This window comes from Acanthochromis polyacanthus, chromosome 22 (assembly GCF_021347895.1).
Source record: "Acanthochromis polyacanthus isolate Apoly-LR-REF ecotype Palm Island chromosome 22, KAUST_Apoly_ChrSc, whole genome shotgun sequence".
Lineage (NCBI taxonomy): Eukaryota > Metazoa > Chordata > Actinopteri > Pomacentridae > Acanthochromis > Acanthochromis polyacanthus.
Window position 1 is genome coordinate 4,493,563 of NC_067134.1, and position 27,742 is coordinate 4,521,304.

Here is a 27,742-nt window from a genome sequence, read left to right on the forward strand (position 1 = left end):
GTAGAATGCAAACTAACATGTTTTTCTGGCTGTTCTGATCCACAGTCTATGAACAGTCACAGCACTTAACAGTGTGTTGTGGAAATAAAAATCAGTTTGAGCTGCTGAGACTCACAGTCAGATGACACCACATTACTACAGACTGGGATAGTCACAGTTTAAGGCTCCATATTATGAAGTAGGATGTTCTAACTGTATGCAGGACACAGTGAACACTTTGTATAGGATGTATTTAAACTTAAAGGTTTGTGATTTGGAATGCAGCTGCTTCAACAACATGTCTCTGTCCTTGCTGAGAGCTGATTGGTCAGCTTCCCTCTAGTTGTAAACTGCAGGACCACTCCCAGCTAAACACCTGTGTCCAGCTGGAGACAAAACAAAAAAGACAGCCATGTCTGTTGATATAGCCGTGCTAAAAGAGAGCCAGCTTCGTGCCTTTGTTCAAGATTTACTGGTGTTCCGATCAACTGGTGATATTCAGTGAGTGAGCGAGGCAGCTGTTACAACGGCAACACATAGCATAGGTGACTGTACCGGTGCCTGTTCAAAACACACAGACGTCAATAAACTGTTCCGAAATGTTCTTGTTGCAGCTTTAACATTGTCGTTACTGCTCTGTATGGACTCACGGGTGTTCAATCTACCAATAAAATACTTGGTTTAATGAGGATTTCCACCTAACGGAGTGGAAATATCGCTGCACTGCGGTAGAGTGTGACGATCTACATCAGATTAACTGGTGACAGTCTGTGGCCTCAGTCTGACAGAAACAGCAAGAGAAGTTCTAATACCGTTTTCAAAGCTCACTGCGATAAACCAGTTGGACCTGAGTTGTTCTACTTTTAAACAGATTTTAAGTAAAACAATGACATCATATAAACCATCTGACCACATTCTAACCAGAGGTTTCACATTCCAACCTTCAGAACGTCGATACGCTTCATCTAACTTCCCCCCCATTCAGGATTTATTTATTTTACTGGGGCACTGCAAGTTAATCAACATTGTATTCTATAGAATCAATGCATTGTAAATTAAATGCACTGACTTTACAGAACACAAAATTAAAGTTTTTTTTATTTCTAAAGATGTAGAACAATAATAGAGACGATTATATTTATTCTACCAAACCTTAACGAGCTCACCCTTGAACTATATAGCTAGCTGCTGTTTCAAACAAGATCTCACAACTCAAGATGTGAAACAATAAAATAAGTATGAATAAAAACAGACCAAATAGATCATCTTGCTGAACTGTTCCACGCTAAGTTCAATCTGCAGATTCCCTCTCAGACTAAAAACTGCCTCTTCACTGAACACCTTTACACTTATATATACTTACGACTACCAATAGCTGTGAATAAATGTTTTTTTTTTCCTTTTTATTAGCTTTATTTGACAGGTAAGTAGAGAGACGGATGGAAAACTATGGAGAAAACCTACAGCAAAAAGCCATGAGCTGGAGTTGAACCCGAGCCACTACGTCGGGTTTATCTTCCTGTTTATAGATCTCCTGTTCAGTCACCTGAGCTAATACCCCAGTATATGTGATATACTGAAAGGAATCGGTGTCTTTTCTCAGTGACATGTCAGTTTAGAGTAGTATGACACAACAAAGCTCTGCTGCTGGTTTGAACATGAATGTCCTGTGAATTTTGCTAAATTGCTGCATTTCAAATCCAATACCTTAAATACTGCTGGGCTATTTTGGTCAAATTTGACGTTTGTGTTATTTAAATAAGACAGTGTAGCTACAATGTGATCTAAACCTGCCAATACTGTATCAATATATTAATGTTATATTGCAACACTTCGGCATTCTGTTATCACACAGCTTGGTGCACGTTAAATAACGTGTACACCGTGTGCTGGTCTTCTGTCTGCTGCTTTAACAGGTTTTACCAGTAAACAGAGATCGCAGCTCCACTGGTTCCACAGTCTATGTTCCAACCACGCCCGAAGACAGTGTGACTGGTGTTGGCCCAAGGTGACTGTGAACACAGGCTGCGCTGATACTCCGCCTCATTGTGTGAGTAATATTATTAATAATAGTATAGTAATAATAGTAATATTATTCTAAAAGTGCAGTGACTGCCGTCTTGTTTTCCTCACAGCTTGTGCCTGACAGAGGACAGTGTCCAAGTGGAAGCCCAGTGCTGCTGTGGAGGAGAACATCAGTGTTGCCAACCACCACAAAACCGGCTTTCTTCCCCCACAGGTCCCATTTTGTCATTTCTGTCAATAAATATTGTTTTATATGCCCTTCACACTGTCCAAGCACTTTCTTGGTTTTAAACAGCTAGTTACTCTTCAGAGCTTGCTTTAAATCAAAACACGTTTTAAATTACTCACTTCACTTTTGCTAGCTGGGGTCTATATAGACATGTTATGCAGTTTTATTATTAGAATTAGGATAATTGAAACACAGATTTAGGTAAATTGAAACACACAGACACAAAGTTGCACAGTAACATACACACAGTTTGACCGTGAATATTGTTAATATTAATAAATTGAGACATTTATATCAAAAGATATTCCTTCAGTTTTTATTTCAATAATGGTGGCCATTCTTGTCTAGTGTCAAACATGTGCAAAACAACTACCATTGTTTTTTCCAACAGTCACTGTACAAAACACTGTCACCTGTACTTGCTATCATTGGCCAATAGAATGATAGAAGCCTCAGCCCTGCACTGCTCTGCCTCTTGTCTGCCACAGCATGCTGCCGAATATCTGACGTTCTGCTGACTGTGAGGGAAGAATTTTGTTCTGCCCTGTGTCGCAGGTTGTTATGTCATGGTTGCACACCTGACCGGCCACAGCGTTCCACCTGGCTACATTATGGCTCTTCCACATTCCTCCATCCTGAGTTCCAAGATCCAAAGCACGTTTATGTCTGTCAGTCACTCAAAATTAACATGAATGTACACCTGGATGAAAAGAAAACATTGTTAGTGCAACAACCTATGATTATTGTGAGAGATACTCTATGTTCTAGCTCAATCACACGATCTTTATTTACGCTGCTGATCGTCCCGTTGTGCTAATGAAACTATCGGCAGTTGAGAAGTTAGGCTAAGTTACATAGTTAACCCTTTGCGCTTCAGTGCGTAGTAGGTGTACCGCCGGCGGTACACCTACTAATTTGCATAGGAATTTCAAGAATGTCCGACGGCTGCAAACGCGATTATACAAACACTATACGCCGATGGAAAGCTTAGATTCTCATGAATCCGCCGGTATAAACCACTTTCAGATGTGATTACCACAGCGGGTGAGAAAAACACATTTGTCCGACAAAAACGAATATTCATCCATCCGTTCTCTATACACGGCTTCAACGCACACAGCGCCACTCACATTTCCGGGTTCATTATTACACACAGAAAAAAAGATTCCACAAAAAACGGCCATAATCCAACCTTTTACATCTAGACAACACAAGCCAGTAAACTATTTTGTCCAAAACATGTCCTGAAGTCGGTATAAAATCCACGAATCGGTCGTTTTCAAGGAAATGCACCTCGCACTGCGTGTCCAATATTCCCTGTATTTTTTGTAATTTTTTAAATTTAAAAATAGAATATTAGCGATTTTTTGTACTGAAAATGGCTGGAATTGACTGCAGCTGAAAGGGTTAAGTTAGCAAAATAAAACTTTTTTTAAAGACCCGTAAGAGTGTTGTGAAAGTTATTAAAATTTTTATTCGCCTCACTGACAAACTGACACTGTCCTCGAGTCTCATCTAAGCAAAGCTAAAGCTATTGTTATGAATAGCTGCGATCGATATTATCACATCCTGATTATTTTTCGTTATAGCTAACATTCCCAGGAAATAAAATGGGTAAAGGCTTGTTTAAAACTGAAAATAAGTTGGGTACAAAGACAAATGCTTACCTGACATTAAATAAACACGCTCCGCTTAACCCTTTACGCTTCAGTGCGTAGTAGGTGTACCGCTGGCGGTACACCTACTAATTTGCATAGGAATTTCAAGAATGTCCGACGGCTGCAAACGTGATTATACAAACACTATACGCCGATGGAAAGCTTAGATTCTCATGAATCTGCCGGTATAAACCACTTTCAGATGTGATTACCACAGCGGGTGAGAAAAACACATTTGTCCAACAAAAACAAATATTCATCCATCCGTTCTCTATACACGGCTTCAACGCACACAGCGCGACTCACATTTCTGGGTTCATTATTACACACAGAAAAAAGATTCCACAAAAAACGGCCATAATCCAACCTTTTACATCCAGACAACACAAGCCAGTAAACTATTTTGTCCAAAACATGTCCTGAAGTCGGTATAAAATCCACGAATCGGTCGTTTTCAAGGAAATGCACCTCGCGATGTGCGTCCAATATTCCCTGTATTTTTCGTCATTTTTTAAATTTAAAAATAGAATATTAGCGATTTTTTTGTACTGAAAACGGCTGGAATTGACTGAAGCTTAAAGGGTTAAAACATCCCCCGCCGTATATATAGTGCCTTGAAGTGCAAGATTATCTATAGTGGACGATACACCAACAAAATGATACATCGTCACTACAATAAAAATAATCAGGTCAAGGTGCACCCCAAAATGTTATGACTCTCGGCCTGACTGCTTGGGTTCCTGGACTCTTTCCAGGTTTTGTGTTGTCCTCCAGACCAAGCCTTGTTTTTTGTGCCATGTTGTGCCTGTCTGTGTTGTGCTCTGGCCCAACTCTCTCTCCCATAATTAGGTCAGAGTGGTTTCAGCATCAGCTGAGGCCACTCCTCTCATCAAGGGTGCAGGGCGGGCTGAGCAGCTGTTTCAGATTCACCATCACACCTCTCTGACAATAAAAGGCCGGTTCAGACATTCATTCGACGCCGGATTGTTATACGACTACCATGTTAGTGACTCTCCAGCCAAGCTCATGCCATACGAATCCTTGTCTAGATATTCTGAAATCGGAATTGAAATCAACGAACAGTAAATCTCTTGTCCTCTGTCTGCCTTCACAGTTCCAGTTGCTCAGCCTGAACGAATCCCGGACCCAGCACAGGCAGTCAGCCCAGAGAAATCCACAGCCACGATCACGAACCGAACCACGATTCAGGCCGAGCCTAGAACCACAGCCAAGGGAAATCTACAGCCACGACCACGACCCGAACCACGACCCAGGCCGAGCCTAGAACCACAGCCAAGAGAAATCCACAGCCACGATCACGAACCGAACCACGATTCAGGCCGAGCCTAGAACCACAGCCAAGAGACATCCACAGCCACGACCACGAACCGAACCACGCCCGAGACGGACCCCGGAACCACAGCCCAGACCAAGCCCTGAACCACAGCCAAAACCCAGCCGAGATCCCCAGCCCTGCGAACCCCCACAGCCAACCCTTCCTCCACTAAACACTCCCCTCCTTTAGCAATAAAGAACCATTAACACACCTAATCCGAGTTCTTGCACCGCTTCCTACCCCTGAGCGTGACAGAACAATCCGGCCAAAATGGAAGCGGAGAACTCAGGTCCCGAAGAACCAAACCCCGCCCAGGTCCTCCAGGCTGTTGCCATCCATGGTCAACTTCTAGGACAGCACAGTAAGACCTTGAAGGATCTGGTGGAAGCGGGGAACCAGGTTTCGGCCCAACTCCAGACCCTGTCCGACCACATGACGCAGATATCCTCAGCTCCCACGGTGCTGGAACAGCACAGTCAAGCGCTTCAGGAGCTTGGAGCAACTTGTCAGCTTCTGAACAACCGATCGGGGGACATGAGTACCCAGCTGCACCAGATCACCGCCGCTCTCGCTCGACTCTCAAACCCGCAGCCCCCTCCAGCTTCCCCAGCTCCTCCGCCGAACCCCCCATCTCTCAGCAATGACCAAGCTATGTTAACCCCGAATTGGGCCCCGGAACCCAAGATACCAGACCCGGAGCGATACGCTGGGGATCAGGGAGCCTGTGGAGACTTCCTGATGCAGGTATCATTAGTTTTTAGCACTCAGCCACAGAAATTTCGCACCGACGAACAGAAAATATCTTACACTCTGAGCCTGTTGAAGGGTTCAGCGCTTCGATGGGGCTCGGCGGTCTGGCAGAATAAACGTCCCGCGTGCGCCTCATACGCGACCTTCATAGAAGAGATGAAGCGGGCATTCGATCACCCAGTACGAGGAGCGGAAGCCATGAAAAGACTGGGTAACCTGCTTCAGGGGGATCAAAGTGTGGCCACCTACGCGGTAGAGTTCCGGACGTTAGCAGCTGAGGTGGACTGGACCGACTCGACCCTCCGGTACCAGTTTCTTCGTGGTCTCTCGGAGGAATTAAAGGATGAACTGGCCCGCCGAGATGAAGCAGCGGATCTGAACACGCTTATAGATCAAGCCATCAGCTTGGATAATAGACTACGAGAGAGAAGGCGAGAAAAGAGAGTTACCCACCTGCAGGCGACGCGCTCTACCCTCGCTGCGCAACCACGACCCGGAGATTACATTCCGACGATTCCATCTACCCCACCTCCACGAAGGGTTCCGCCAGCCAGATCCGCTACAACCATGAGCGAGGAGCCCATGCAGCTCGGAAGGGCCCGCCTCTCTCCGGAGGAACGAGCGGAGCGCATCAGGAGAGGGGCATGTTTTTATTGTGGCGAGAGGGGCCACCTAGTGGCCGTTTGCCCATCCCGGCCGGGAAAAGACCCGGCTCACCTAGGTCTGGGGAGATCCGGGTGAGCCAGGCATCAGTCTCCCCTGTGCTAACACACCTTTTGGTTTCTTCCTCTCTTCACTGGGAGGGATCCCAAACACCGGTGGAAGCTCTCATTGACTCCGGAGCGGAGGGTAACTTTATTGATGTGACCTTAGTTAGACGTTTATCTTTGCCTACAGAATGCATTAAGATGCCTCTATGTGCTGTAGCTTTCAACGGTCGCCGCCTAGCCCAGGTCAGTGACAGGACCCTTCCAGTTACATTCCGGACATCAGGTAACCATGTTGAAACCTTGTCTTTTTATGTTTTATCGGGTTTGAACTCGCCCGTGGTTTTGGGGTATCCTTGGTTAAGTAAGCACAACCCTCAGATAGATTGGAAACTGGGAAAGATTTTAACATGGAGTACAGACTGCTATGCATCATGTCTGGGTTCGGCAGAGACCCCCGGTTGCCCAGAGCCTAGAACTCTGTCTTTTAACCCTGATCTATCTGGCGTACCACCGGAATACCATGATTTAGCTAATGTTTTCGATAAAGACCGAGCTAAGACCTTGCCCCCACACCGACCTTATGACTGTGCTATAGACTTGTTGGAGGGTGCACCTTTGCCGAATGGCAGGCTATATAATCTTTCGAAACCGGAAAGATCAGCCATGGAGAACTATATTAGGGAATCGTTGGCCGCAGGTTTAATACGTCCGTCTACTTCCCCAGTCGGGGCGGGGACCTTCTTTGTGGGGAAAAAAGACGGCGGACTCCGACCGTGCGTTCATTATAAAAAATTAAACGACATCACGGTTCGCAACAAGTATTCCTTACCGCTTATCGACTCCGCTTTTACTCCATTGCATGGCGCCACCGTCTTTTCCAAGCTAGACTTACGAAATGCCTATCACTTGGTGCGGGTGCGGGAGGGGGATGAATGGAAGACAGCGTTTAACACTCCATTTGGTCACTTTGAATACTGCGTTATGCCTTTCGGGTTAACGAATGCTCCGGCTGTCTTCCAGCATCTGGTGAACGACGTCCTGAGGGACTTCTTGAACCGGTGCGTCTTCGTGTATCTTGATGACATCCTGATCTTCTCCCGCGGCTTGGGGGAGCACCGGCGACACGTGAGAGAGGTTCTCGAGCGGCTGTTAGAGAACCGGCTTTTTGTCAAGGCCGAAAAATGTGTGTTTCACGTGTCGTCGGTGACCTTCTTGGGTTACATCATTGCCGCGGGGGAGGTCAGGATGGATCCTGCCAAGGTGGCGGCGGTGGCGGATTGGCCGGAGCCCGGGGACCGCAAACAGCTTCAGCGGTTCCTGGGCTTCGCCAATTTCTATCGCCGCTTCATACAGAACTACAGCCAGATTGCGTCTCCCCTCACAACACTCACGTCCAGTTCACGTCCGTTTGTTTGGTCTCCGGCAGCGAATCATGCCTTTAACACGTTGAAATCTAAGTTTGTTTCCTCTCCTGTTCTTGTTCAGCCAGATCCCACGCAACAGTTCATTGTGGAGGTCGACGCCTCGGACACCGGAGTAGGAGCGGTGCTGTCTCAGCGTGCGGGTGGAGATGGGAAGCTACACCCCTGTGCGTTCTTCTCCCGAAAACTCTCACCAGCGGAGAGAAACTATGATGTCGGTAACCGAGAGTTGTTGGCTGTAAAGATGGCACTGGAGGAGTGGCGGCACTGGCTGGAGGGTGCAGAGGTGCCGTTTCTGGTCTGGACAGACCATAAGAACCTCCAGTACTTACGGACCGCCAAGAGACTAAACCCGAGGCAAGCCAGGTGGTCTTTATTTTTTGATAGGTTTCAGTTTACTCTGGCATATCGTCCCGGTTCTAGTAATGGTAAACCCGATGCGCTGTCCCGCATCGCCTCAAAGGAGGCATTTCCTAAGAATCCAGAACCCATTCTTTCTCCTTGTCACCTGGCTTGCCTCACATGGAATATCGAGTCAGTGGTCAAGAAAGCTCAGCAAGATCAGGTGTTCCCCGAGGCCGGACCTCCTGGAACCTTATTCGTTCCTGAAGCAGCCCGATCAGAAGTCCTGCAGTGGGCTCACTCCAGCCAGTTTGCCTGCCACCCAGGGGAGTTTAGAACCTTATCGAACCTTAAAAGGCGGTTTTGGTGGCCTTCCATGGCTGGAGACTGTCGCCAGTTCGTTGCCGCCTGCTCCGTCTGTGCACAAAATAAGACTTCCACCGCGTCTGCTCCAGGTCTTCTTCGGCCTTTGGTCATTCCTCGACGACCCTGGTCGCACATCGCCTTGGACTTCGTCACGGGTTTGCCTCCATCTCACGGTCAGTCGGTTATCTTGTCTATAATTGATCGATTCTCAAAGTTTGCTCATTTGATTCCTCTGCCGAAACTTCCCTCGGCCAGAGAAACCGCAGATTTATTGGTTCACCATGTTTTTCGTGCCCATGGTCTCCCGAGAGACATTGTATCTGACCGTGGGCCGCAATTTACTTCAGCGGTTTGGAAGTCTTTTTGTTCGGCCCTTGGAGCCACGGTCAGTTTATCTTCTGGTTTTCACCCCCAGAGCAATGGCCAGACGGAGCGGCTGAATCAGTCGATGGAAGCGGCCCTTAGATGTGTGTCATCAAAGGATCCGGGTTCCTGGAGCAAACAACTCCCCTGGGTGGAGTACGCCCATAACACCCTCCCCAGTGCCGCTACGGGTCTCTCTCCGTTCCAGTGTGTGTATGGATACCAACCTCCCATGTTTCCGGAACAAGAGCAGGATATTGAGGTACCCTCGGTCAGGTCCCATCTCCGCCGGTGCGCTCGCACCTGGCGTCGGGCACGTGCCGCCCTGCTCCGGTCGTCCCGCCGTACTCAGGATCTGGCGAATCGTCATCGGTCCGAGGCGCCGATCTACACCCCGGGTCAGAAGGTCTGGTTAAAAACTCAATATCTGCCTTTACGTGCCTGTCCTAGGAAGTTGTCTCTCCGGTTCATTGGTCCCTTTACCGTTTCCAAAATCATTAATCCTGTCGCTGTTCGTTTAGATTTACCTCCGTCACTGAAAGTTCATCCCACGTTTCATGTGTCTCAAATCAAACCGGTTCGGGAAGCCCCTCTGGCCCCTCCCGTGCCCGTCCCCCCGCCTCCTCGCATGCTGGATGGCGATCCGGTGTATACGGTTTCGCGGCTGCTGGATGTCCGCCGTCGGGGTCGGGGTCTGCAGTATTTGGTGGACTGGGAGGGTTATGGACCAGAGGAGCGTTTGTGGGTACCCAAGGCCCGCATCCTGGACCCCTCCCTCATTCGGGACTTCCACCGCGCCCACCCTGACAAGCCCTGTAGGGCGCCGAGGGGCGCCCATTGAGGGGGGGGTACTGTTATGACTCTCGGCCTGACTGCTTGGGTTCCTGGACTCTTTCCAGGTTTTGTGTTGTCCTCCAGACCAAGCCTTGTTTTTTGTGCCATGTTGTGCCTGTCTGTGTTGTGCTCTGGCCCAACTCTCTCTCCCATAATTAGGTCAGAGTGGTTTCAGCATCAGCTGAGGCCACTCCTCTCATCAAGGGTGCAGGGCGGGCTGAGCAGCTGTTTCAGATTCACCATCACACCTCTCTGACAATAAAAGGCCGGTTCAGACATTCATTCGACGCCGGATTGTTATACGACTACCATGTTAGTGACTCTCCAGCCAAGCTCATGCCATACGAATCCTTGTCTAGATATTCTGAAATCGGAATTGAAATCAACGAACAGTAAATCTCTTGTCCTCTGTCTGCCTTCACAGTTCCAGTTGCTCAGCCTGAACGAATCCCGGACCCAGCACAGGCAGTCAGCCCAGAGAAATCCACAGCCACGATCACGAACCGAACCACGATTCAGGCCGAGCCTAGAACCACAGCCAAGGGAAATCTACAGCCACGACCACGACCCGAACCACGACCCAGGCCGAGCCTAGAACCACAGCCAAGAGAAATCCACAGCCACGATCACGAACCGAACCACGATTCAGGCCGAGCCTAGAACCACAGCCAAGAGACATCCACAGCCACGACCACGAACCGAACCACGCCCGAGACGGACCCCGGAACCACAGCCCAGACCAAGCCCTGAACCACAGCCAAAACCCAGCCGAGATCCCCAGCCCTGCGAACCCCCACAGCCAACCCTTCCTCCACTAAACACTCCCCTCCTTTAGCAATAAAGAACCATTAACACACCTAATCCGAGTTCTTGCACCGCTTCCTACCCCTGAGCGTGACACAAAAGGCAGATCTACATTACCAACAGGCTTAGTGTGCGCAATATGAATGAAATCTGTCAAGTAGTTTCTGAGATATGATTCGGAAACAAAAAAGTCTTTGAAGTGCCTCAGTATGACCTTGAAAATCAGGTCAAGGTCATACACCCCAAAAGGCACATCTATACTACATAGAGATGGCCTGGGTCCAATATGAATGAAATCCCTCAAGTAGTTCCTGAGATATGCGCCGGAAATGAAAAAAACATTTGAAGTGCCTCAGTATGACCTTGAAAATCAGGTCAAGGTCATACACCCCAAAAGGCACATCTATACTACATAGAGATGGCCTGGGTGCAATATGAATGAAATCCCTCAAGTAGTTTCTGAGATATGCTCCAGAAACGAAATGTGGACGTACGTACTTACGGACATACGGACATACGGACGGACGTGATGACGCCAATATCCCCCTTTGTGCCTATGGCACGGCGGGGGATAAAAACGTTGCAGCCTGACTGACTCAGTGGCCAACAGGTGTTATGCCCAGAAGTGCTAAGACCTGCATGACCGTCACGGGCAATGCACAACTAAAAAATAATAAATGAATTATGGAATAATAAACGTCAGAAGAACTGCAGCAGCCCAGGGCTGTGAAGCCTGAGGACCTAATTCAAATAATAATAATAAAAACAGGGTAAGTTTATCCCCGTGATTTGGAACAATAGCGCCATCAGCTGGAACCGAACAACTACAAGACGCGCTCATGTTACGCGTTATGCTTCGCACGGTGCAGATCAACAACTGTTGTGTACAATCAGAAATTGCGAACATGCGTGTGTGAACGCGTAACAGTATTTGTCAAACAGTGACAGACAGGCATGTACGTGCTGCTTCATATGGAAGCAGCTTCTTGTTACGCGTGACATAATTCGCGCACGTCATTTCCGCGTACGTGTGAGCGCATGACCGAAATGTTCTATTATCTTCATGTGAACGTTAATGCGTGCGTTTGTAAAAAAAAAAAACGCATGGCTGGTCCGCGTAGTGTGATTGTTGGTGTGCAGCAATGATCACACGTGAACGTGTGCGTGAACGGGAGGCCATTATAAGTCAATGGCGAAACTCCATTACACGTCAGGCGCACAGGTGTCAAAGCACGCACGTGTGACACGTTCAGTTGATAGCTGCGCACGCTTTTTGAAACGATTCTGACGCCATACACACACAGACATACACACACACACACACACACACACACACACACACACACACACACACACACACACACACATACACACACATACACACACACACACACTTTAGGAGCCATGCAGGAATTGTTTCATGATAAGATTAAGGGTATATTAATTGTGTGTTTGTTTCACTACAGTATTTCACTATAGTATTATTTTAGGATTATGATAAAAAGGTTAATAGCGGGTCACCTGGATAGGGGCGGGGAAAATCAAGCGAATATATTCACCTGTTTACTTGTCTTGATGTTTTTGTTTGTTAGAGAGGGAGTGAAATGGATTGCCAGAAGTTTTTGTTGATTGCTACTATTGCTACATTCACTACATTTGCTATTTTCGTAATTTTTCTTTGATTAGAAGTTTGTGCATGTTATCATGAGTTGATTATCTATTTCTTTAATAAAAGGTCAAATTAATTATATGGAAATCTCAGTGGGTTCTTTTGTTTAGCGTGTCGGACAAATAATCCCAGTATCAGTCTCTCAATGACTTTTATTCGTTGAAGTCACTACACACACTACCAGTCAAAAGTTTGGACACAACTTCTCATTCAGTGCTTTTTATTTATACACTGCAGATCAATATTGAAGATATCAAAACTATAAAAGAACATATTTGGAATTATGTTGTAAACAAAAAAGTGTTAATCTTTAGTATTCATCAATATTGGAGAGAATAACACAAATAAACAAGATGACATGGTCATCAATATCCCCCGCCTCATGTGATGTCTATGAGTCTATATCCAAAATAGGGATCAAGGACCATAACTCTGTTAAATACTAGACAATTCCCGCTGGCGGAAATTGTGGGAGGGGCTCGGTCCATTTGCCCGTCGGGCCCTCGCGCGACCCCCATCCAGAGAGGCGTATTACTTTGTTTTCCTGTCCGGCGCAGGCTTTTATTTTGAAATTGTGTTGTGCTTTTATTTTGAAAGGCAGAGACAGGAAGATCTCACCTGGTCAAAATTTGGATTGGAGTTACTGTAAAGGCTGTGTCAAGCAGAGAGGTTTTTGTTAGCTGTAAAATTAAACGTTCACTCACATCATGTGCATCTCCTGGAGACTAAGCCCCCCTGTCCTGAAAACCTAGTGCCGCCCCTGCAGCAGTCTAGTGCTTGTCACCTGCAGTGGCGTTCTGTCGCTAATTACGGGCTAACCGTGAATGGTAGCTCAAAAGTAACGGGCTGGTGAATGGCAGGATGAGTCACGGAAGAGGTCGGTATGTTTAATATTTCTGTAGAGTGAAAAATGATGGAGAAATGGCAGTTTGCAAATCGTTGTGTGTGAAGCAGCAGCCTTAAATTTGCACTGAGGCTTATGGAGCGCGATTGAGGTTCCCATGTCAATTAAGGGCTGGCGCGTGACGTAACAATGTGCCAGGTGAACAATGTCGGACTCATATGAATGTAGAGAGTCTTTACTATAGTCTGTGAAAGGATTGTCCTTGTAGTATGTACCGTTTGGCCAGGATGGCAATTTAAGCCAAAAAAAAACGGACAGATTTTGTCCCTCTCCACACTCTAGCACCAGAGGAGCACATGCTCTAACATGGGATTTGTTGCTGAACCTATGGGTTTTTGGAGGCTCCGGTATGGAAAACCATAAATCCCACCGTCACAATATGTACATGCCTTAAAAGAAGAGACTTGGTTTTTTTTTTAAGACTAAAATGAAGTCTGTAGGTGAAAGTATGGCGAAGCAGTAGCGTTTAGAAAACAGTGGATTTTTCAAGGCGATTTTTTTTCAGTCCCCATTCATATCCAAAATAGTAATCAAGGGCCATAACTCTGTTAAATATTATCGCACAGGTCTCATTTTCGAACTCGATCAAGGTGTCCATGGTGTGAAGCTACACATTAAATTTCGTAATCCTAGCTGTAATAGTTTCCGAGAAAAGCTGTCCCCTTCATCTCGGACGGACAGGCGGACGGATGGAGGCCAAACCAATATCCCCCTTTTCCACTTCGTGGAGGCGGGGATAATAAAAAGCACTGAATGAGAAGGAGTGTCCAAACTTTACACTGGTGGTGTAGATGAATTTAGAAGTATAATGCAGTGTTTCCCCTGGGTTGAAATGGCTGTGAGGTGGTGGAGTCACTTTCAGCTGAAAGTTGTTGACGGGGGGGCGGATTCTATATATACTATCGGGCCGTCTCTGCTGCAGCCGCGAACCCCCTCGTCGGGTCTCGTCGGTCCGGCGGGTTTTGCACTGCACTTTTTTTTTTTTGGACGCGGACCAGCGAGGCGGCCCGCCTCGTCGTTTATATGGGAGGGGAAACACTGTAATGTATAAAATAAATTTTAAAAAGGCAAATATTAAGTAAATTAAGAACTAGAAAGCAAAAATCAAGTAATCTAGGGAAAACGGAAGAAAAACTAGAACCAAGCAACAACTAAGAACTAAGATAAGCAGAAGTGAGTGAAACGTAAACATGACCATGAGATACAGTGGCATTGAAGATATAGTATATATGAATATTCAAAACAATGCAAATGAGTAACAGTCTGAGTAGAGCAAATATGCTTGACAGTAGGATAACTGAATGAGCTGATATCAAGCTTTAAACAGCAGGGGGGGGGGCATTCAGTCAGTAGGGTTGATCAGTAGATTTTAAAGAACTGACCTTAATGTGGACTCAGGAAAAACTGACAACCTGAACTCTATCAGACTGTAGCAGAACCTGAACTCTATCAGACTGTAGCAGAACCTGAACTGTAGCAGACTGTAGCAGAACCTGAACTGTAGCAGACTGTAGCAGAACCTGAACTGTAGCAGAACCTGAACACTGTCAGACTGTAGCAGAACCTGAACACTATCAAACTGTAGCAGAAACTGAACTCTAGGCGATTGTAGCAGAACCTGAACTCTATCAGACTGTAACAGAACCTGAACTCTATCAGACTGTAGCAGAACCTGAACTCTATCAGACTGTAGCAGAACCTGAACTGTAGCAGACTGCAGCAGAACCTGAACTGTAGCAGAACTTGAACACTGTCAGACTGTAGCAGAACCTGAACACTATCAAACTGTAGCAGAAACTGAACTCTAGGCGATTGTAGCAGAACCTGAACTCTATCAGACTGTAACAGAACCTGAACTCTATCAAACTGTAACAGAACCTGAACTCTGTCAAACTGTAGCAGAACCTGAACTCTATCAGACTATAGCAGAACCTGGACTCTATCAGACTGTAACAGAACCTGAACTCTATCAAACTGTAGCAGAACCTGAACTCTATCAAACTGTAGCAGAACCTGAACTCTATCAGACTGTAGTAGAACCTGAACTCTAGGAGACTGTAGCAGAGCCTGAACTCTATCAGACTGTAACAGAACCTGAACTGTATCAGACTATAGCAGAACCTGAACTCTATCAAACTGTAGCAGAACCTGAACTCTATCAGACTGTAACAGAACCTGAACTCTATCAGACTGTAACAGAACCTGAACTGTATCAGACTGTAGCAGAACCTGAACTGTAGCAGACTGTAGCAGAACCTGAACTGTAGCAGAACCTGAACACTATCAAACTGTAGCAGAAACTGAACTCTAGGCGATTGTAGCAGAACCTGAACTCTATCAGACTGTAACAGAACCTGAACTCTATCAGACTGTAGCAGAACCTGAACTGCAGCAGACTGTAGCAGAACCTGAACACTATCAGACTGTAACAGAACCTGAACACTATCAGACTGTAACAGAACCTGAACTCTATCAGACTGTAGCAGAACCTGAACTCTATCAGACTGTATGTTACATCCCTAGTCTAGGGGAACCATGAACGCAACATGATAATGCTCTGGACTCAGCCACCCCCAATGAAGCCAGCCTGGAAAATTCTCAAAAAGTGCACAAAAAGTTTATTCTTCAAACAAAGCAAACAAAGGTAACTTAAAACTCCCAGTAACATAAAATTCTAATTTTATAAAGAAAACTATAAACTGGGGTTTCCAGAATAAACAATTAACAAACTTAGTCACTAACAGGTCTTTGGGCTTCCTGCCCCTACCACAGGATCAGTCTCCAACTATCACATGGACACACAGAGGTGACAACAGGCTGCTTCATCGAGGGTGGCTGGATCAGGAGAGAATGAGCAGGTTGCAGCAGCTGGTTTTTGTAGCCTCCAGGCAGGCTCTCAGGTGGCAGCAATCCTCCCAGCAGTCCAATCAGCCTCAGCACCAGGATCTAATCATAGCTACTGACTCTGCTGGACAGCCACACCCACTCACACGCACACACACAGGAGGAGGAGAGGAGACCAAGTTTCTCAACATGAACACTCTGCACAAAATGACCCAGGGTCATCACACTGTAACAGAACCTGAACTCTATCAAACTGTAGCAGAAACTGAACTCTAGGCGACTGTAGCAGAACCTGAACTCTATCAGACTGTAACAGAACCTGAACTGTATCAGACTGTAGCAGAACCTGAACTGTAGCAGAACCTGAACACTATCAGACTGTAACAGAACCTGAACTCTATCAAACTGTAGCAGAAACTGAACTCTAGGCGACTGTAGCAGAACCTGAACTCTATCAGACTGTAGCAGAACCTGAACTGTAGCAGAACCTGAACACTATCAGACTGTAGCAGAACCTGAACTCTATCAGACTGTAACAGAACCTGAACTCTATCAGACTGTAGCAGAACCTGAACTCTATCAGACTCTAACAGAACCTGAACTCTATCAAACTGTAACAGAACCTGAACTCTGTCAAACTGTAGCAGAACCTGAACTCTATCAGACTGTAGCAGAACCTGAACTCTATCAGAGTGTAACAGAACCTGAACTCTATCAAACTATAACAGAACTTGAACTCTATCAAACTTTAACAGAACCTGAACTCTATCAGAGTGTAACAGAACCTGAACTCTATCAAACTATAACAGAACTTGAACTCTATCAAACTGTAACAGAACCTGAACTCTGTCAGACTGTAGCAGAACCATCATGCATCTTTCTGACTGTAATGATATCATGTTGTTCTTCTCTTGTGACTGACCTTCTGGTCCTGAGCTGCTGGCAGGAATCTTCACCAGCAGATCATTCCTGGGGATCTTCTCTAAAACCACCCTGGTCACCTGCACAGCTCTCTGAAGTCCATAAATCTCCACTATCACATCCACAGTGTCACACCTGTCTAGTGTCTGTAGTCGGCTCTCTTTGATGGCTGGGAGGCCTTGAACATTATTGGGGTGCTGCAGGAACGACTGGAATTTATGCAGCTCATCATCTTTCAGATCATCCAGGATGTTTTTGAGGACTTCTGAAGTCATCGAGGCTACCTGATAAAGTCAAAGAAAATGTCAGCAGTTAATGAACAGTTGTGTTCTTGGTATGGTGGAGGTTGTTGGACAATTTGCTAGAAGGGTCTTTCTAGTGTTCTCCCTGTCCTGCTGACTTTAAATGAGGACACATCGTCTTGGCAACTGAACATGAGAAAGTAGAATTTAAAAAGTTGTCATCTATTGAATGATCAGAGCAATCAATGGTCCCAGTAATCATAGTTAGACGTGGTAGACGATGATCAGAGTGGATCGACATGGCCAGAAGGGAAGGACACTGGAAGATGACTGACACTCTGTTAACATTCTAAAATGGGAAGTAGTGTCCAAACTTTAGACTGGTAGTGTATGCTTGTTAAAATGATCATGCTTTCTGTCTGTAGAGTCAAGGCTCAGACCTTTGTGTAATGAAAGATCTTATTTTTGAACCTCTCCAGTTGATTTTCTTTCCAGTGCATCATCATGAACATGATGGACAGAGCAAAGACCAACAAGGAGACTTCAACCTCAGAGGAACAGCATCTGTTCCTTTTACAGACATAAACTTTAATCCTAGATCTCGTTGTCCAAATCTCTTTTTAAACTGCATTGTATAATCTTGTTCTCCTTTATAAACTGATTGCTTGTTCCACTTAGTTCTGTTACAGCTGGATAATTACCAGCTACAGCACTTTGGTCAACTCTAGATGTTTGTAGTTGTTCCCATATAAATAAAGCTGACAGGAAGCTACTGTAGAAAATATAAAGTAGGTGTAATGTGTTACATCCTGCTGGACCTTGTTAATAACCTTACAGCCACAGGGCAGCTGTGGTTCAATCCCTGGTCCCTCCATCAGGGTCCTTGGGTTAGACACTGAACCTGAAGCTGCTCCCAATGGAAGGAAATCACCTGATATTACAGTCTGTGGCCACTGGGGTGTGAATTTCCCCATCATTCCTACTCTGACCAACTGGTCAAGGCCGATAGCCACCTTCCCTGATTCTGGTTTTCTCTTAGGTTTTTATTCCCTCTCTCTATTCTAGGGTTTTAATTTAGCCTGCAGCAGTAAACAATCAGTAAAAATAATGAAAGACAAAGACAGTGTGGGAAAAAATGAGAAATGATGTAACTAATGCTGAGGACAGTTCTTAAAAACAACTTTAAATACACATCGAAGATTAAAAACCTTTATCTGGCTAAAGACATAGTTCAGGAACAACGCTGATTTTAAAGAAGAATGGAAACTAGTATCATTTTTTTAACCAAACATGAAAAATAAAATCTGAATCAGAGATCACTGTGGAACTAAAAACAGCTGTTTATTGTCTTGTTCTTCTGGATATTTGAGATTGTTTTGGTCTCAACAACAGACCAGTATGATATGAAAAGAGAAGAGAGATGAGAGCAGATCAATGATTAGAGAGAAAACATGAACCTCCTGGATCTTGTTCTGGATCACTGTCTTCAGTTTTCTCTCAGTCTTCATCGGTTCAGCTTCTCATTCAACAAACAGTTTATTAATGTGAACACATCTGGACCTTAATGTGTGACTTCTGACTGGTTGAAGAGTCATTAAAATCATCTTCATGGAACACAGCTGAGTTCTGTTAAATCTCTGTTTCTGTAGCTTTAGATGATGAAGAAGTTCTCCTCTGAACCAGCTGCTTGGAACATTCACTTTATCACCTTATTTTAATTCAGGTAACTCTGTCTCTCAACAGTGATGTTCACATTTAACTAAAATACATGTTTGATTATCACTAATATGTTTCTAATCAACATCTTTTCTTTTATTTCTTGTCAACCTGATAACAGAGAAAATGAAGGAAAGTCTTCAAACATGTTTTCAAAGGTTCATATTTTAACCCAAATCATGGTTTGTCTAACCGCATAGTTCTGGTTGCAGAAATTTAACCAACCAGTGAATGAAACTGAAACCAAAGTGTCAGAATAAAGGTTCCACATGGAACATGAATCCTGTTTTAGGTCTTCTTTAGGAAACTTTGTGGCTCTTTCAAACCAAACTTTTCCTACAACATAACAGTCTGAGAATTCTGGTGAGAAAATAGATTTGTGTGAAAATGAGAATGTAGTTTAGTGGTTTATGAAGATAATTGTTGCTTTCAGAATGATGGATGTGGATGTTTCTGCAGTGGAAGTGACACCACAATGTTTCCAAACTTTTCTTCCTTTTACTGAACCTTCACTGATTTATGCTCTTTTTTTTTTTTTTTTGTCTGCATTTATTCTAATTGTTTAACTCCATGGAAGGGGTGTCAACACTTTATGAGATTAATGCATATTTTAGTCTTGCAGCCAAATATTTTATTATTTAGTGCATGTGTGTGACCATCACCAGCCCTCCCTGAAAGCTAAGCTGACATTCTTTATTACATTTCCCTGTTAAGAGCCAGGGAGGGCAGTGCTACACCTCAGTGGTGACGTGAAGGGAAACAAAGGGTGGACAGGACGAGAAAGGACGGACAGGGACAGGGACTAGCAAGCAGTGCTATTGCATCTGAAGAATATCAGGTGTTGTGTTATTCCCAACTAATAATTACCCATCAATGAGACAAACAAACAAACACATACACAAAAGAATAGAAAACCAAACAAACAACAAGTAAATAAATAAATGAATGAATAATTAGCCAGACAGTACTGAACACCATAGTTGTGGGTGTCATGTTAGTATAGAGTGGAATAGGCCAGAAGAAGATACTAGAGACAAGGAGAGTGGGTTTAGTGTGAGATTAGACTCTGGAGAGAGTCTCAGCACATTCTGGCGGGTCCCATCACTGCTCAACAGCGGAACTCGACAGGAGCTGGTGGGACCTGAGCAAACATGCACATGCAAGTGTGAAAGAGCCCGAAGCCCAGAACAGCCATCACAGCAATGCAGGGCCAAGCCGACAGGGCGCCCCCCCTCCAGGCCGCAGGAGCCACGGGGCAGCGCCCCTAGAGAGCAACCGGGACCACCGTGTACCACACGGACCCCGAAGACACAACACGGTCTCACGGGGATTCGTGAAACTGTCACGTCAGTTTTTGTTTCGGTTTCGTGCGCACCAACACGATGTCGTCATGTTTTTCGTGCCGCTCACCACGAGCGAAACCCGCTGTGGTAATCACATCTGAAAGTGGTTTATACCGGCGGATTCATGACGATTTAAGCTGTCCATTGGCATTTGCGGCCGCCGCCGCGGCCGCAAACGCCGCAGCCGCGGCTGAGGCTGGATGTCTGGCGGCCGTAATGGCGGCGGCGCCGATGGACAGCTTAAATCGTCATGAATCCGCCGAATTTGCATAGGAATTTAAAGAATGTCCGGCAGCCAAAGCAGCAGCCGCAGCGGCAGCCGCAAACGCCAATGGACAGCTTAGATCGTCATGAATCCGCCGGTATAAACCACTTTCAGATGTGATTACCACAGCGGGTTTCGCTCGTGGTGAGCGGCACGAAAAACATGACGACATCGTGTTGGTGCGCACGAAACCGAAACAAAAACTGACGTGACAGTTTCACGAATCCCCGTGAGACCGGGCTGGAAGACAAGAGGGTGCAGCTACCGACACCCCCAGCACGCCAGAACCGACCCAGGCAGCCCGGGGCAAGAGGACCCACCCGCCACCCAAACCCCAACCCCACCCACCCCAGCCCCCACCAGACCCCCGCACCCCACCCCCGCACCCCACCCCCAGGGGGGGCCGACAGCCCCAAGCAGCCAGGAAGCCAGACACAGGGGCAGAGCGCCCCACCGAAGGGACTGCAACCAGCCCATCACCGGGCAGGCCGCCACCGGAGGCCGGCCAGAGGGAACCGGAGCCGGGACCCAATGCGAGTCCAGAGGGCAAAAATGGACAGAGCAGTGGGGCCGGGCAACGCCAATGGGGGGGGCACCCCGCATACCCACCCGCACCAGCCCCCGGGCGAGCACAGCACACCCAAGGCCCCCACATCCCGTGACGTGAACCAATCCCCCCACCAGGACAGAGCCACCACACACCACCAGCCCGCGCCACAGCCACAGCACCCACCGGGACAGCCAATCCAGACCCCGCAGGCCGGCAAGAGCCACCGCGCCAGCCGGGACCTGTCGGACACGCAGGAGAACCCCCACAGGCCACAGCCCCCCGGCCCCCAGGGACCCCCAGCCACAGCGACACAGATGATGGTACGCTCAAATTTAAAGTGGACATTTAGAAAATCATTCTTTCTGTTCAAAGTGAACATCGCTTCATTAGTTTTTTTATCAATGTTACATCATGGTGAGACAGAGATCAGTGAATATGTCAGATTTTTTTATTTAAAAAGGTGATGATGGTGAGGTTTACCTCTTCCAGCTCAGACTCCAGGTTCTCATTTCTCTGTTTCTCCACCTTGAGCTGATACTGGGTTTCTGAATGATTTATCTTCCACTGCAGGTAGAGAAACACATGTTGTGATTTTAAGGTGTGAGACTGATAGTTTTTAATTTCACAGAGCAGAAAACACCGACTGTTCATCTTAGAGGTGATGCAGTTAGTGTGCATTCAGCTGTGAATGATCTGACATTGAAGTGGTTTTACACAGGTTTGTTCTCACTTCTGCTGAAAACTGTAACTGTTAGAATCTACAGCAGATCAAACTTTACATTTATTAGGAACTAAAATTAACATCAGCACCCGTCAAATGCAGGAGACTTTTCTGTTTCTGCAGGGGAAGTCAGAATTACTGAACCTTCATCGATATTCCAGAAAAAGTTGAGGTTTTATTAAGTTACTTTATGAAGATGATGAGATTTACCTCTACCAGCTGATTCCTCAGGGTCTCAATTTTCTGTTTCTCCTGGTGGAGCTGATTGTTGGTTTCTGAATGATTTCTCTCCAGCTGTAGGTAAAATCAGAATTACTGAACCGTCATTGATATTCCAGAGATGTCAGACCTTGTTAGTTTCCATCTTTTCCTCTAGAATCTACAGTTCAGTCTCCATCTTGTGTTTTTCATCCAGAAGCTGCTGTTTCTTTACATACAACCATTAACTTCTTTTTCCTGCTTCTTTGACTCCTGCTCTTTAGTTACTGATCATCTGTTCAGATTCACACTCTTTGGTTACAACAAATATGTCGCTATAAAACAGAAACCTGTGAGTTTCTGTTTAATATAAACTTCCTTTTATCTCCACTGAAGTTTGCTAAAGCTGTTGTTCTTCTCCGTTTCTGTATTGAACCACTTTCTCTGTTCACTGATAAACTACATCTGGTTTTTCTTCTCCACAAATTCTTTACTCGTCTTCCAGCTTGAATTCTGACGTCTGATCTGCTTTAGAGACACAAACCTTTCTCCTTTATCCCATAATTGTTTGTTTACATCAAACTTGACTTTACTTTCTGTCATCTCCTGATCTTGGAGTCTTTCTTCATCGACCAGCAGTCAAACTTCTGTTTCTGTACTTACTAGTCCAATCTGTTCTTCTTTTTGATTGACCAAAGTCTTCTTTCTTCCTAAATAGAAATAGAAATAAAACCATCAGTATTTAAATATAGAAAGAACGACAATCCAGACAGTTGTGTGTAATGAATTAAAATCTCTTATATTATGGTTTCCATTAAAGCTTCAATACTTTACAAAGGTCAATAGTTTTACATTAATGTGACTTACTCTTTTGTCTTCTTTTGCGAACAAAAAAAACAATGAACAGGATGAAGGCAGCAGACAAACTAACAGCCAAACCGACTATAGTCGAGTTTTTACTGGACTGGACCTTAAAGAAATCATCTGAAACAATAAAACATGGAATAATGAGACATTTATTATAAACTGAACAGTGGATTTAGTCAGTTTGGATACAAACTACCTGTAACGTGTATCAGAACCTCTCTGCTCTGGTTGATGTTCTTCTGCTGGACTCTGCAGGTGAACTTGTTGCCGTGTTTCTTCTCCACACTCACTCTGCTGCTGACAGTATAGAGGTCATCAGGACCTCTGACTGACTCTGTAGGTCCAGCAGAGAGGAGGTTTCCATCAGCGTCCAGCCACAACACCTCAGGTTCTGGATACCAGCCTGCAGACTCACACTGTAACTCCACTGAGCAGCTGGTTCTACCAAGTCCTGCTAAACTGATGAATGTAACTGGATCAATACCTGAAGATAAGAAGGGAAACATCAGACAGTAGAAAAGGAGGACAGAACTATCTCACAACTTTACCAGCTTCTAACAACCTCCTTCTACAATTCTACAATTTCATTTTGCAGACACTTTGGTCCAAAGCGACGTACAACACAAGCAAGAATTCAGACATAAGGAAAAACCTGTAGTAAGTGCAAAAAGTGCTTCAAGTGCAATTGGTCAAAGGTGTTGCCATCAAGTTGCAGAAGAATTGCCAACCCCCCCCCCCCCCCCCCCCCCTTTTTTTTTTAACTTTGTCAGCGCTAAATAAGTGCTGGGTTTTGGACCACCTGACTTATTCTACCCCTAAGGTGGAGTCAGATTAAGTGCCTAGGTGTTCTCTGAACAATTAAAACAGGAAGTGATCAGACTCCTTCAGTGTTTGCACATTTTATTAGAACTCTGAAAAATCCCATTCCTCTAAAGTAAAACTGCATTTTAATGATGTTCTGAAAGAAACCTACAATCAAGACTGTGACATGGAGGTTTTAAAGGAGCTACAGAGTCCACCTGAAACCAGAACTAATCTGCATCCTCAGTTATGTTTGATCAGGTTGGGGATTTAAAATAAAGAAACATGTGGGTGACCTGGTTGCTGAATCCTGCCTCATCTACAGTGCCTATCATAAGTATTCATCCCCTTTGATGTTTTACCCTTTTATTGCTTTCATAAATCAATCATGGTCAATAAAATTTAGCTTTTTTAACACAAAAATTTACTGGAAAAACTTTTTAATGTCAAAGTGAAAACAGATTTCTATAAAGTAATGTTAATGAAAGAAAATTATATAAATAAAAATAATTGTTTGCGTAATTATTCATCCCCTTCAAGTCAGTATCAGAGTTTTCCCAAGAAGTATTAGTAGCCTGCACTGGGACTGAAGTAGCCTGCACCACTTTGTGTAACAGCGGCGCACACAGTGAGACGAAGCGCGCCAAAGGTGCGCACAATCTAGGGGGGTTTAGGGGCATGGCCCCCCAAGAAAATTTTGATTTTTTTTTTTTTGTCCTGTCCGGCAACAGAGCAGGCAGAATGGGGATCTGGCTGCTGCATTGTGCCATACAAGTTTGCTTTTCCAAGGGGAGTTTATAAGTATAAGACTCCCCTTGATACTGTACAGTAATTTATTTAGTTTGAATACTTGTTGATTAGTTAAATATACATAAATTTGCCGGACCTGACAGGAGAAAGGCAGGAAGAGAGAAACGAGAAAAGAAGAAAACAAAAAAACAACAAGGGGGGATAGTGAAGAGAAAAGGAAGAGTGCAAGAATACAATTATCTTTCAATTGAAACCGACACAACAGACAACAAGCTAGTACACCTTAACAAAGACACACCGGAACGCATCCTACAGGTTTTGTTAGGAAACACAGTAATTATTCAGATCCTCTATGTGAAACACACAAACTGAGGAAACATATCTTTTAATATTTTGGCACCAGGACAAACTTAACACCCCACAAGACAACATGGTTGCTATGTCCACATGCAGAGTACTGTGCAATTGTGACTGTGATCATGCAACTATGACCTCTGACCTCCGTGAAGGCCAGAAGCGGGCCCGAGAGCCCACAAGACCCAGGCGAACCGGCAGCAATCCCAGAGTAGAGATCCGAGCCACCAAACCACGAGGACAACCACGGATCGGCCCGGAAGGGGGCAGAGGGAGAACCCGGCCAGGACCCCCAGCGTCCAGCGGGGCCGGGCCCCAGGCGACCAAGACCGGCGGCCGCCGACCCCGCCAGGGGCCGGAGGCCCAGGGCGGACCTAGCACAGGACCCCGGGCCCCAGGCATCCAAGAGGCAACCCCCGCCCCCCCAGGCAGAGGGTCAACATCACCAGGGGAACCGGCCACAGCAGACGGCCACCCGGCATGGGCCGGTGCCCCCGCCGCAGCCCAAGATCCAACCCCCCCACCCCCCCTCCCCTCCCGAAGGCGCGCACAATCTAGGGGGGTTTGGGGGCATGGCCCCGCAAAAAAATGTGATTTTTTTAGTGCTATTTGGTGGCCTCTGGTGCATTTTATTTGTGTAATTTAACATTTTTCTAGCACTTGGTTTTGTCATGTTATTTGTGTATTTACGTACGTTTCATCAAAATGTGAGTCTTAAGTACACAATTTTCATGCAAACTGCACTTTCACCAGTAGTATGTGTGTCTGCTCTCTTAGTAAACCTCTGCAGTATGCTCTCTGGCTTGTAACATAACTGCTAACCTGGCAATAGCCAGATTAATAATTGTGTAGTACTTGATAGTACTCCACAATATCAATCTGGGACCGCTCCATGTAAATCCGTTCGGAGGAAAGAGGCACGGATTGGACAATGCAACAGTATGTCCCGCCTCTGACAGGTTTGTTTTTAGCCAATCGCGGGATCTTCACAACGAGCGGAGCCAATTGGTAGATTAAACTCTTACCAAAACCCGTTGGTAAAAAAAAGCACAAACATCTTTACCATCCAGAAATGCGCAAAGAGCCTCTCGTTGTTCTTCCTTCAAAGAAGCGATACGAGATTCGGCTAAAACTGACTTAATAGCAGCATCTACACGATCGTTGTCCACCGTTGCCATGTTTGTTTTGATCTACTGGCGCTTGGTGTCGTCTAGACTGCTGTCGTCTTCATACCCGGATATCCCGCCCCACACACGAATACTGCTGCGTGATTGGCCCGTGCCAACTTGGCTCTGTCCGAACAGTGAAAGCGGGAGCGGTACAAGATGCTTTCTTGAGAGATTTGTGAACTCACAAATATCGCGAGAAATCAACTTGCTGGCAAGGTTACATAACTGCATGTTTAGCATAGATGTTGTGCATCTTTCTGTATGTTTGGTTTTGGGAAAATATTAATTAACCTAATTTAATGACTAGGTGTGAGACCTTAACTACGGGATCATAGACTTATGGGAACCTAGGCACTCCAGGCAGCTCTGGGAATAAAACAAACTAACATCAATATATGGTAAGTAAATCATGTTTTGTTTATTCACTCAGACTGCTGGTGGCTGAGTGACTGCTAGCTCTGAAAACAAAAAGTCATTGATTATTATACAGCAGATCAGAACATAAATTAAAAAGTCAAAATGCCCAGAATATTTTTCTAAGTCCAGATGTGAAAAAAAATTGGGCAGCATTTCTCCTGTATTCTGTCATTTCATTCATTCATAAAAGGTAATTGAACAAATCTATGAAATGTTTACATTCATGGGATTTGTTTCAGTAAATTTTAGTAATGTCAAATCATAGTTTGCAAGCAAAAAAAGTGGTAAACATCTGTTCTCTGTTTTTTTAGAAAGCCCAACATGGTCTGCTAGCCCTTGCCAATCTCCTGCTTCCTCTCTGAGGACATTCTCATTCATGAATCAAACAATCCCCAAACAATTCCCTCCAGAAATGTTGCGATCGTGCGAAATCAACCAATCTCCGCGAATTTTGTCCGGCCTTGCAATTTTGTCCAATCACTGCAACTTTCCCCCAATTTTGGCCCGCCTCCCGTGAGTTCCACCAATCATAGCAGCTCCCAGCGTAAACGTAATGCACGTACCTTCACCGAATTCACTTCCTGTTTATGGTTTGAAGATGCAGACATGTGCGATACTAATGTCTCTCATTTACCAACAAAAATTACTGCTGAAGACCATGATAAACAATTAATTCACTGATGTTCTTCACTAAACTGGCAATAGCCAGATTAATAATTGTGTAGTACTTGATAGTACTCCACAATATCAATCTGGGACCGCTCCATGTATATCCGTTCGGAGGAAAGAGGCACGGATTGGACAATGCAACAGTATGTCCTGCCTCTGACAGGTTTGTTTTTAGCCAATCGCGGCAAACTTTAATATGTCGTCATCGGGTTGCGTGCAGGTGCTATGGTGTGGTCAAAGTAAAACTGACTTAATAGCAGCATCTACACGATCGCAGTGTTTCCCCTCCTATATGACCGACGAGGCGGGCCGCCTCGCTGGTATAGGCCACCGCCTCACTACAATTTTGCCAAAATTTCCGCCTCACTGGTCCGCGCCCAAAAAAACAAACAAACGGAAAGCACCAAGCCACCAGAGCTGTCATTTTTAACTGTGCGGGTCCGCCGGCTGCTCTCCCCCAGTCTCTCCCGCTAGCTGGTCGGCTAACACCTGCCGCCGCTCATCTGCCCGGGACAAACCACGCAC

At 45.5% G+C, this 27,742-nt stretch overlaps 2 protein-coding genes across 3 annotated transcripts in view; one reads left to right on the forward strand and one right to left on the reverse strand.

Annotated features, from left to right (window-relative positions):
• Positions 1–23,771, reverse strand: part of LOC110972250 (NACHT, LRR and PYD domains-containing protein 3-like) — a 41,904-nt gene extending 18,133 nt beyond the window's left edge. The window contains exons 1-6 of the mRNA XM_051942445.1: positions 23,254–23,771; positions 23,058–23,174; positions 22,854–22,900; positions 22,203–22,286; positions 21,752–21,835; positions 17,157–17,439 (exon numbers count right to left, since the gene is read on the reverse strand). Of these exons, the coding sequence (XP_051798405.1) occupies positions 17,157–17,439; positions 21,752–21,835; positions 22,203–22,286; positions 22,854–22,900; positions 23,058–23,174; positions 23,254–23,563 (925 nt within the window). The 5' untranslated portion in view covers positions 23,564–23,771. The remainder of the gene's footprint in view (positions 1–17,156; positions 17,440–21,751; positions 21,836–22,202; positions 22,287–22,853; positions 22,901–23,057; positions 23,175–23,253) is intronic.
• The window catches only part of LOC127531988 (zinc finger protein OZF-like), a 184,259-nt gene that overhangs the window by 36,513 nt on the left and 120,004 nt on the right, over positions 1–27,742 (forward strand). The window lies entirely within an intron of this gene.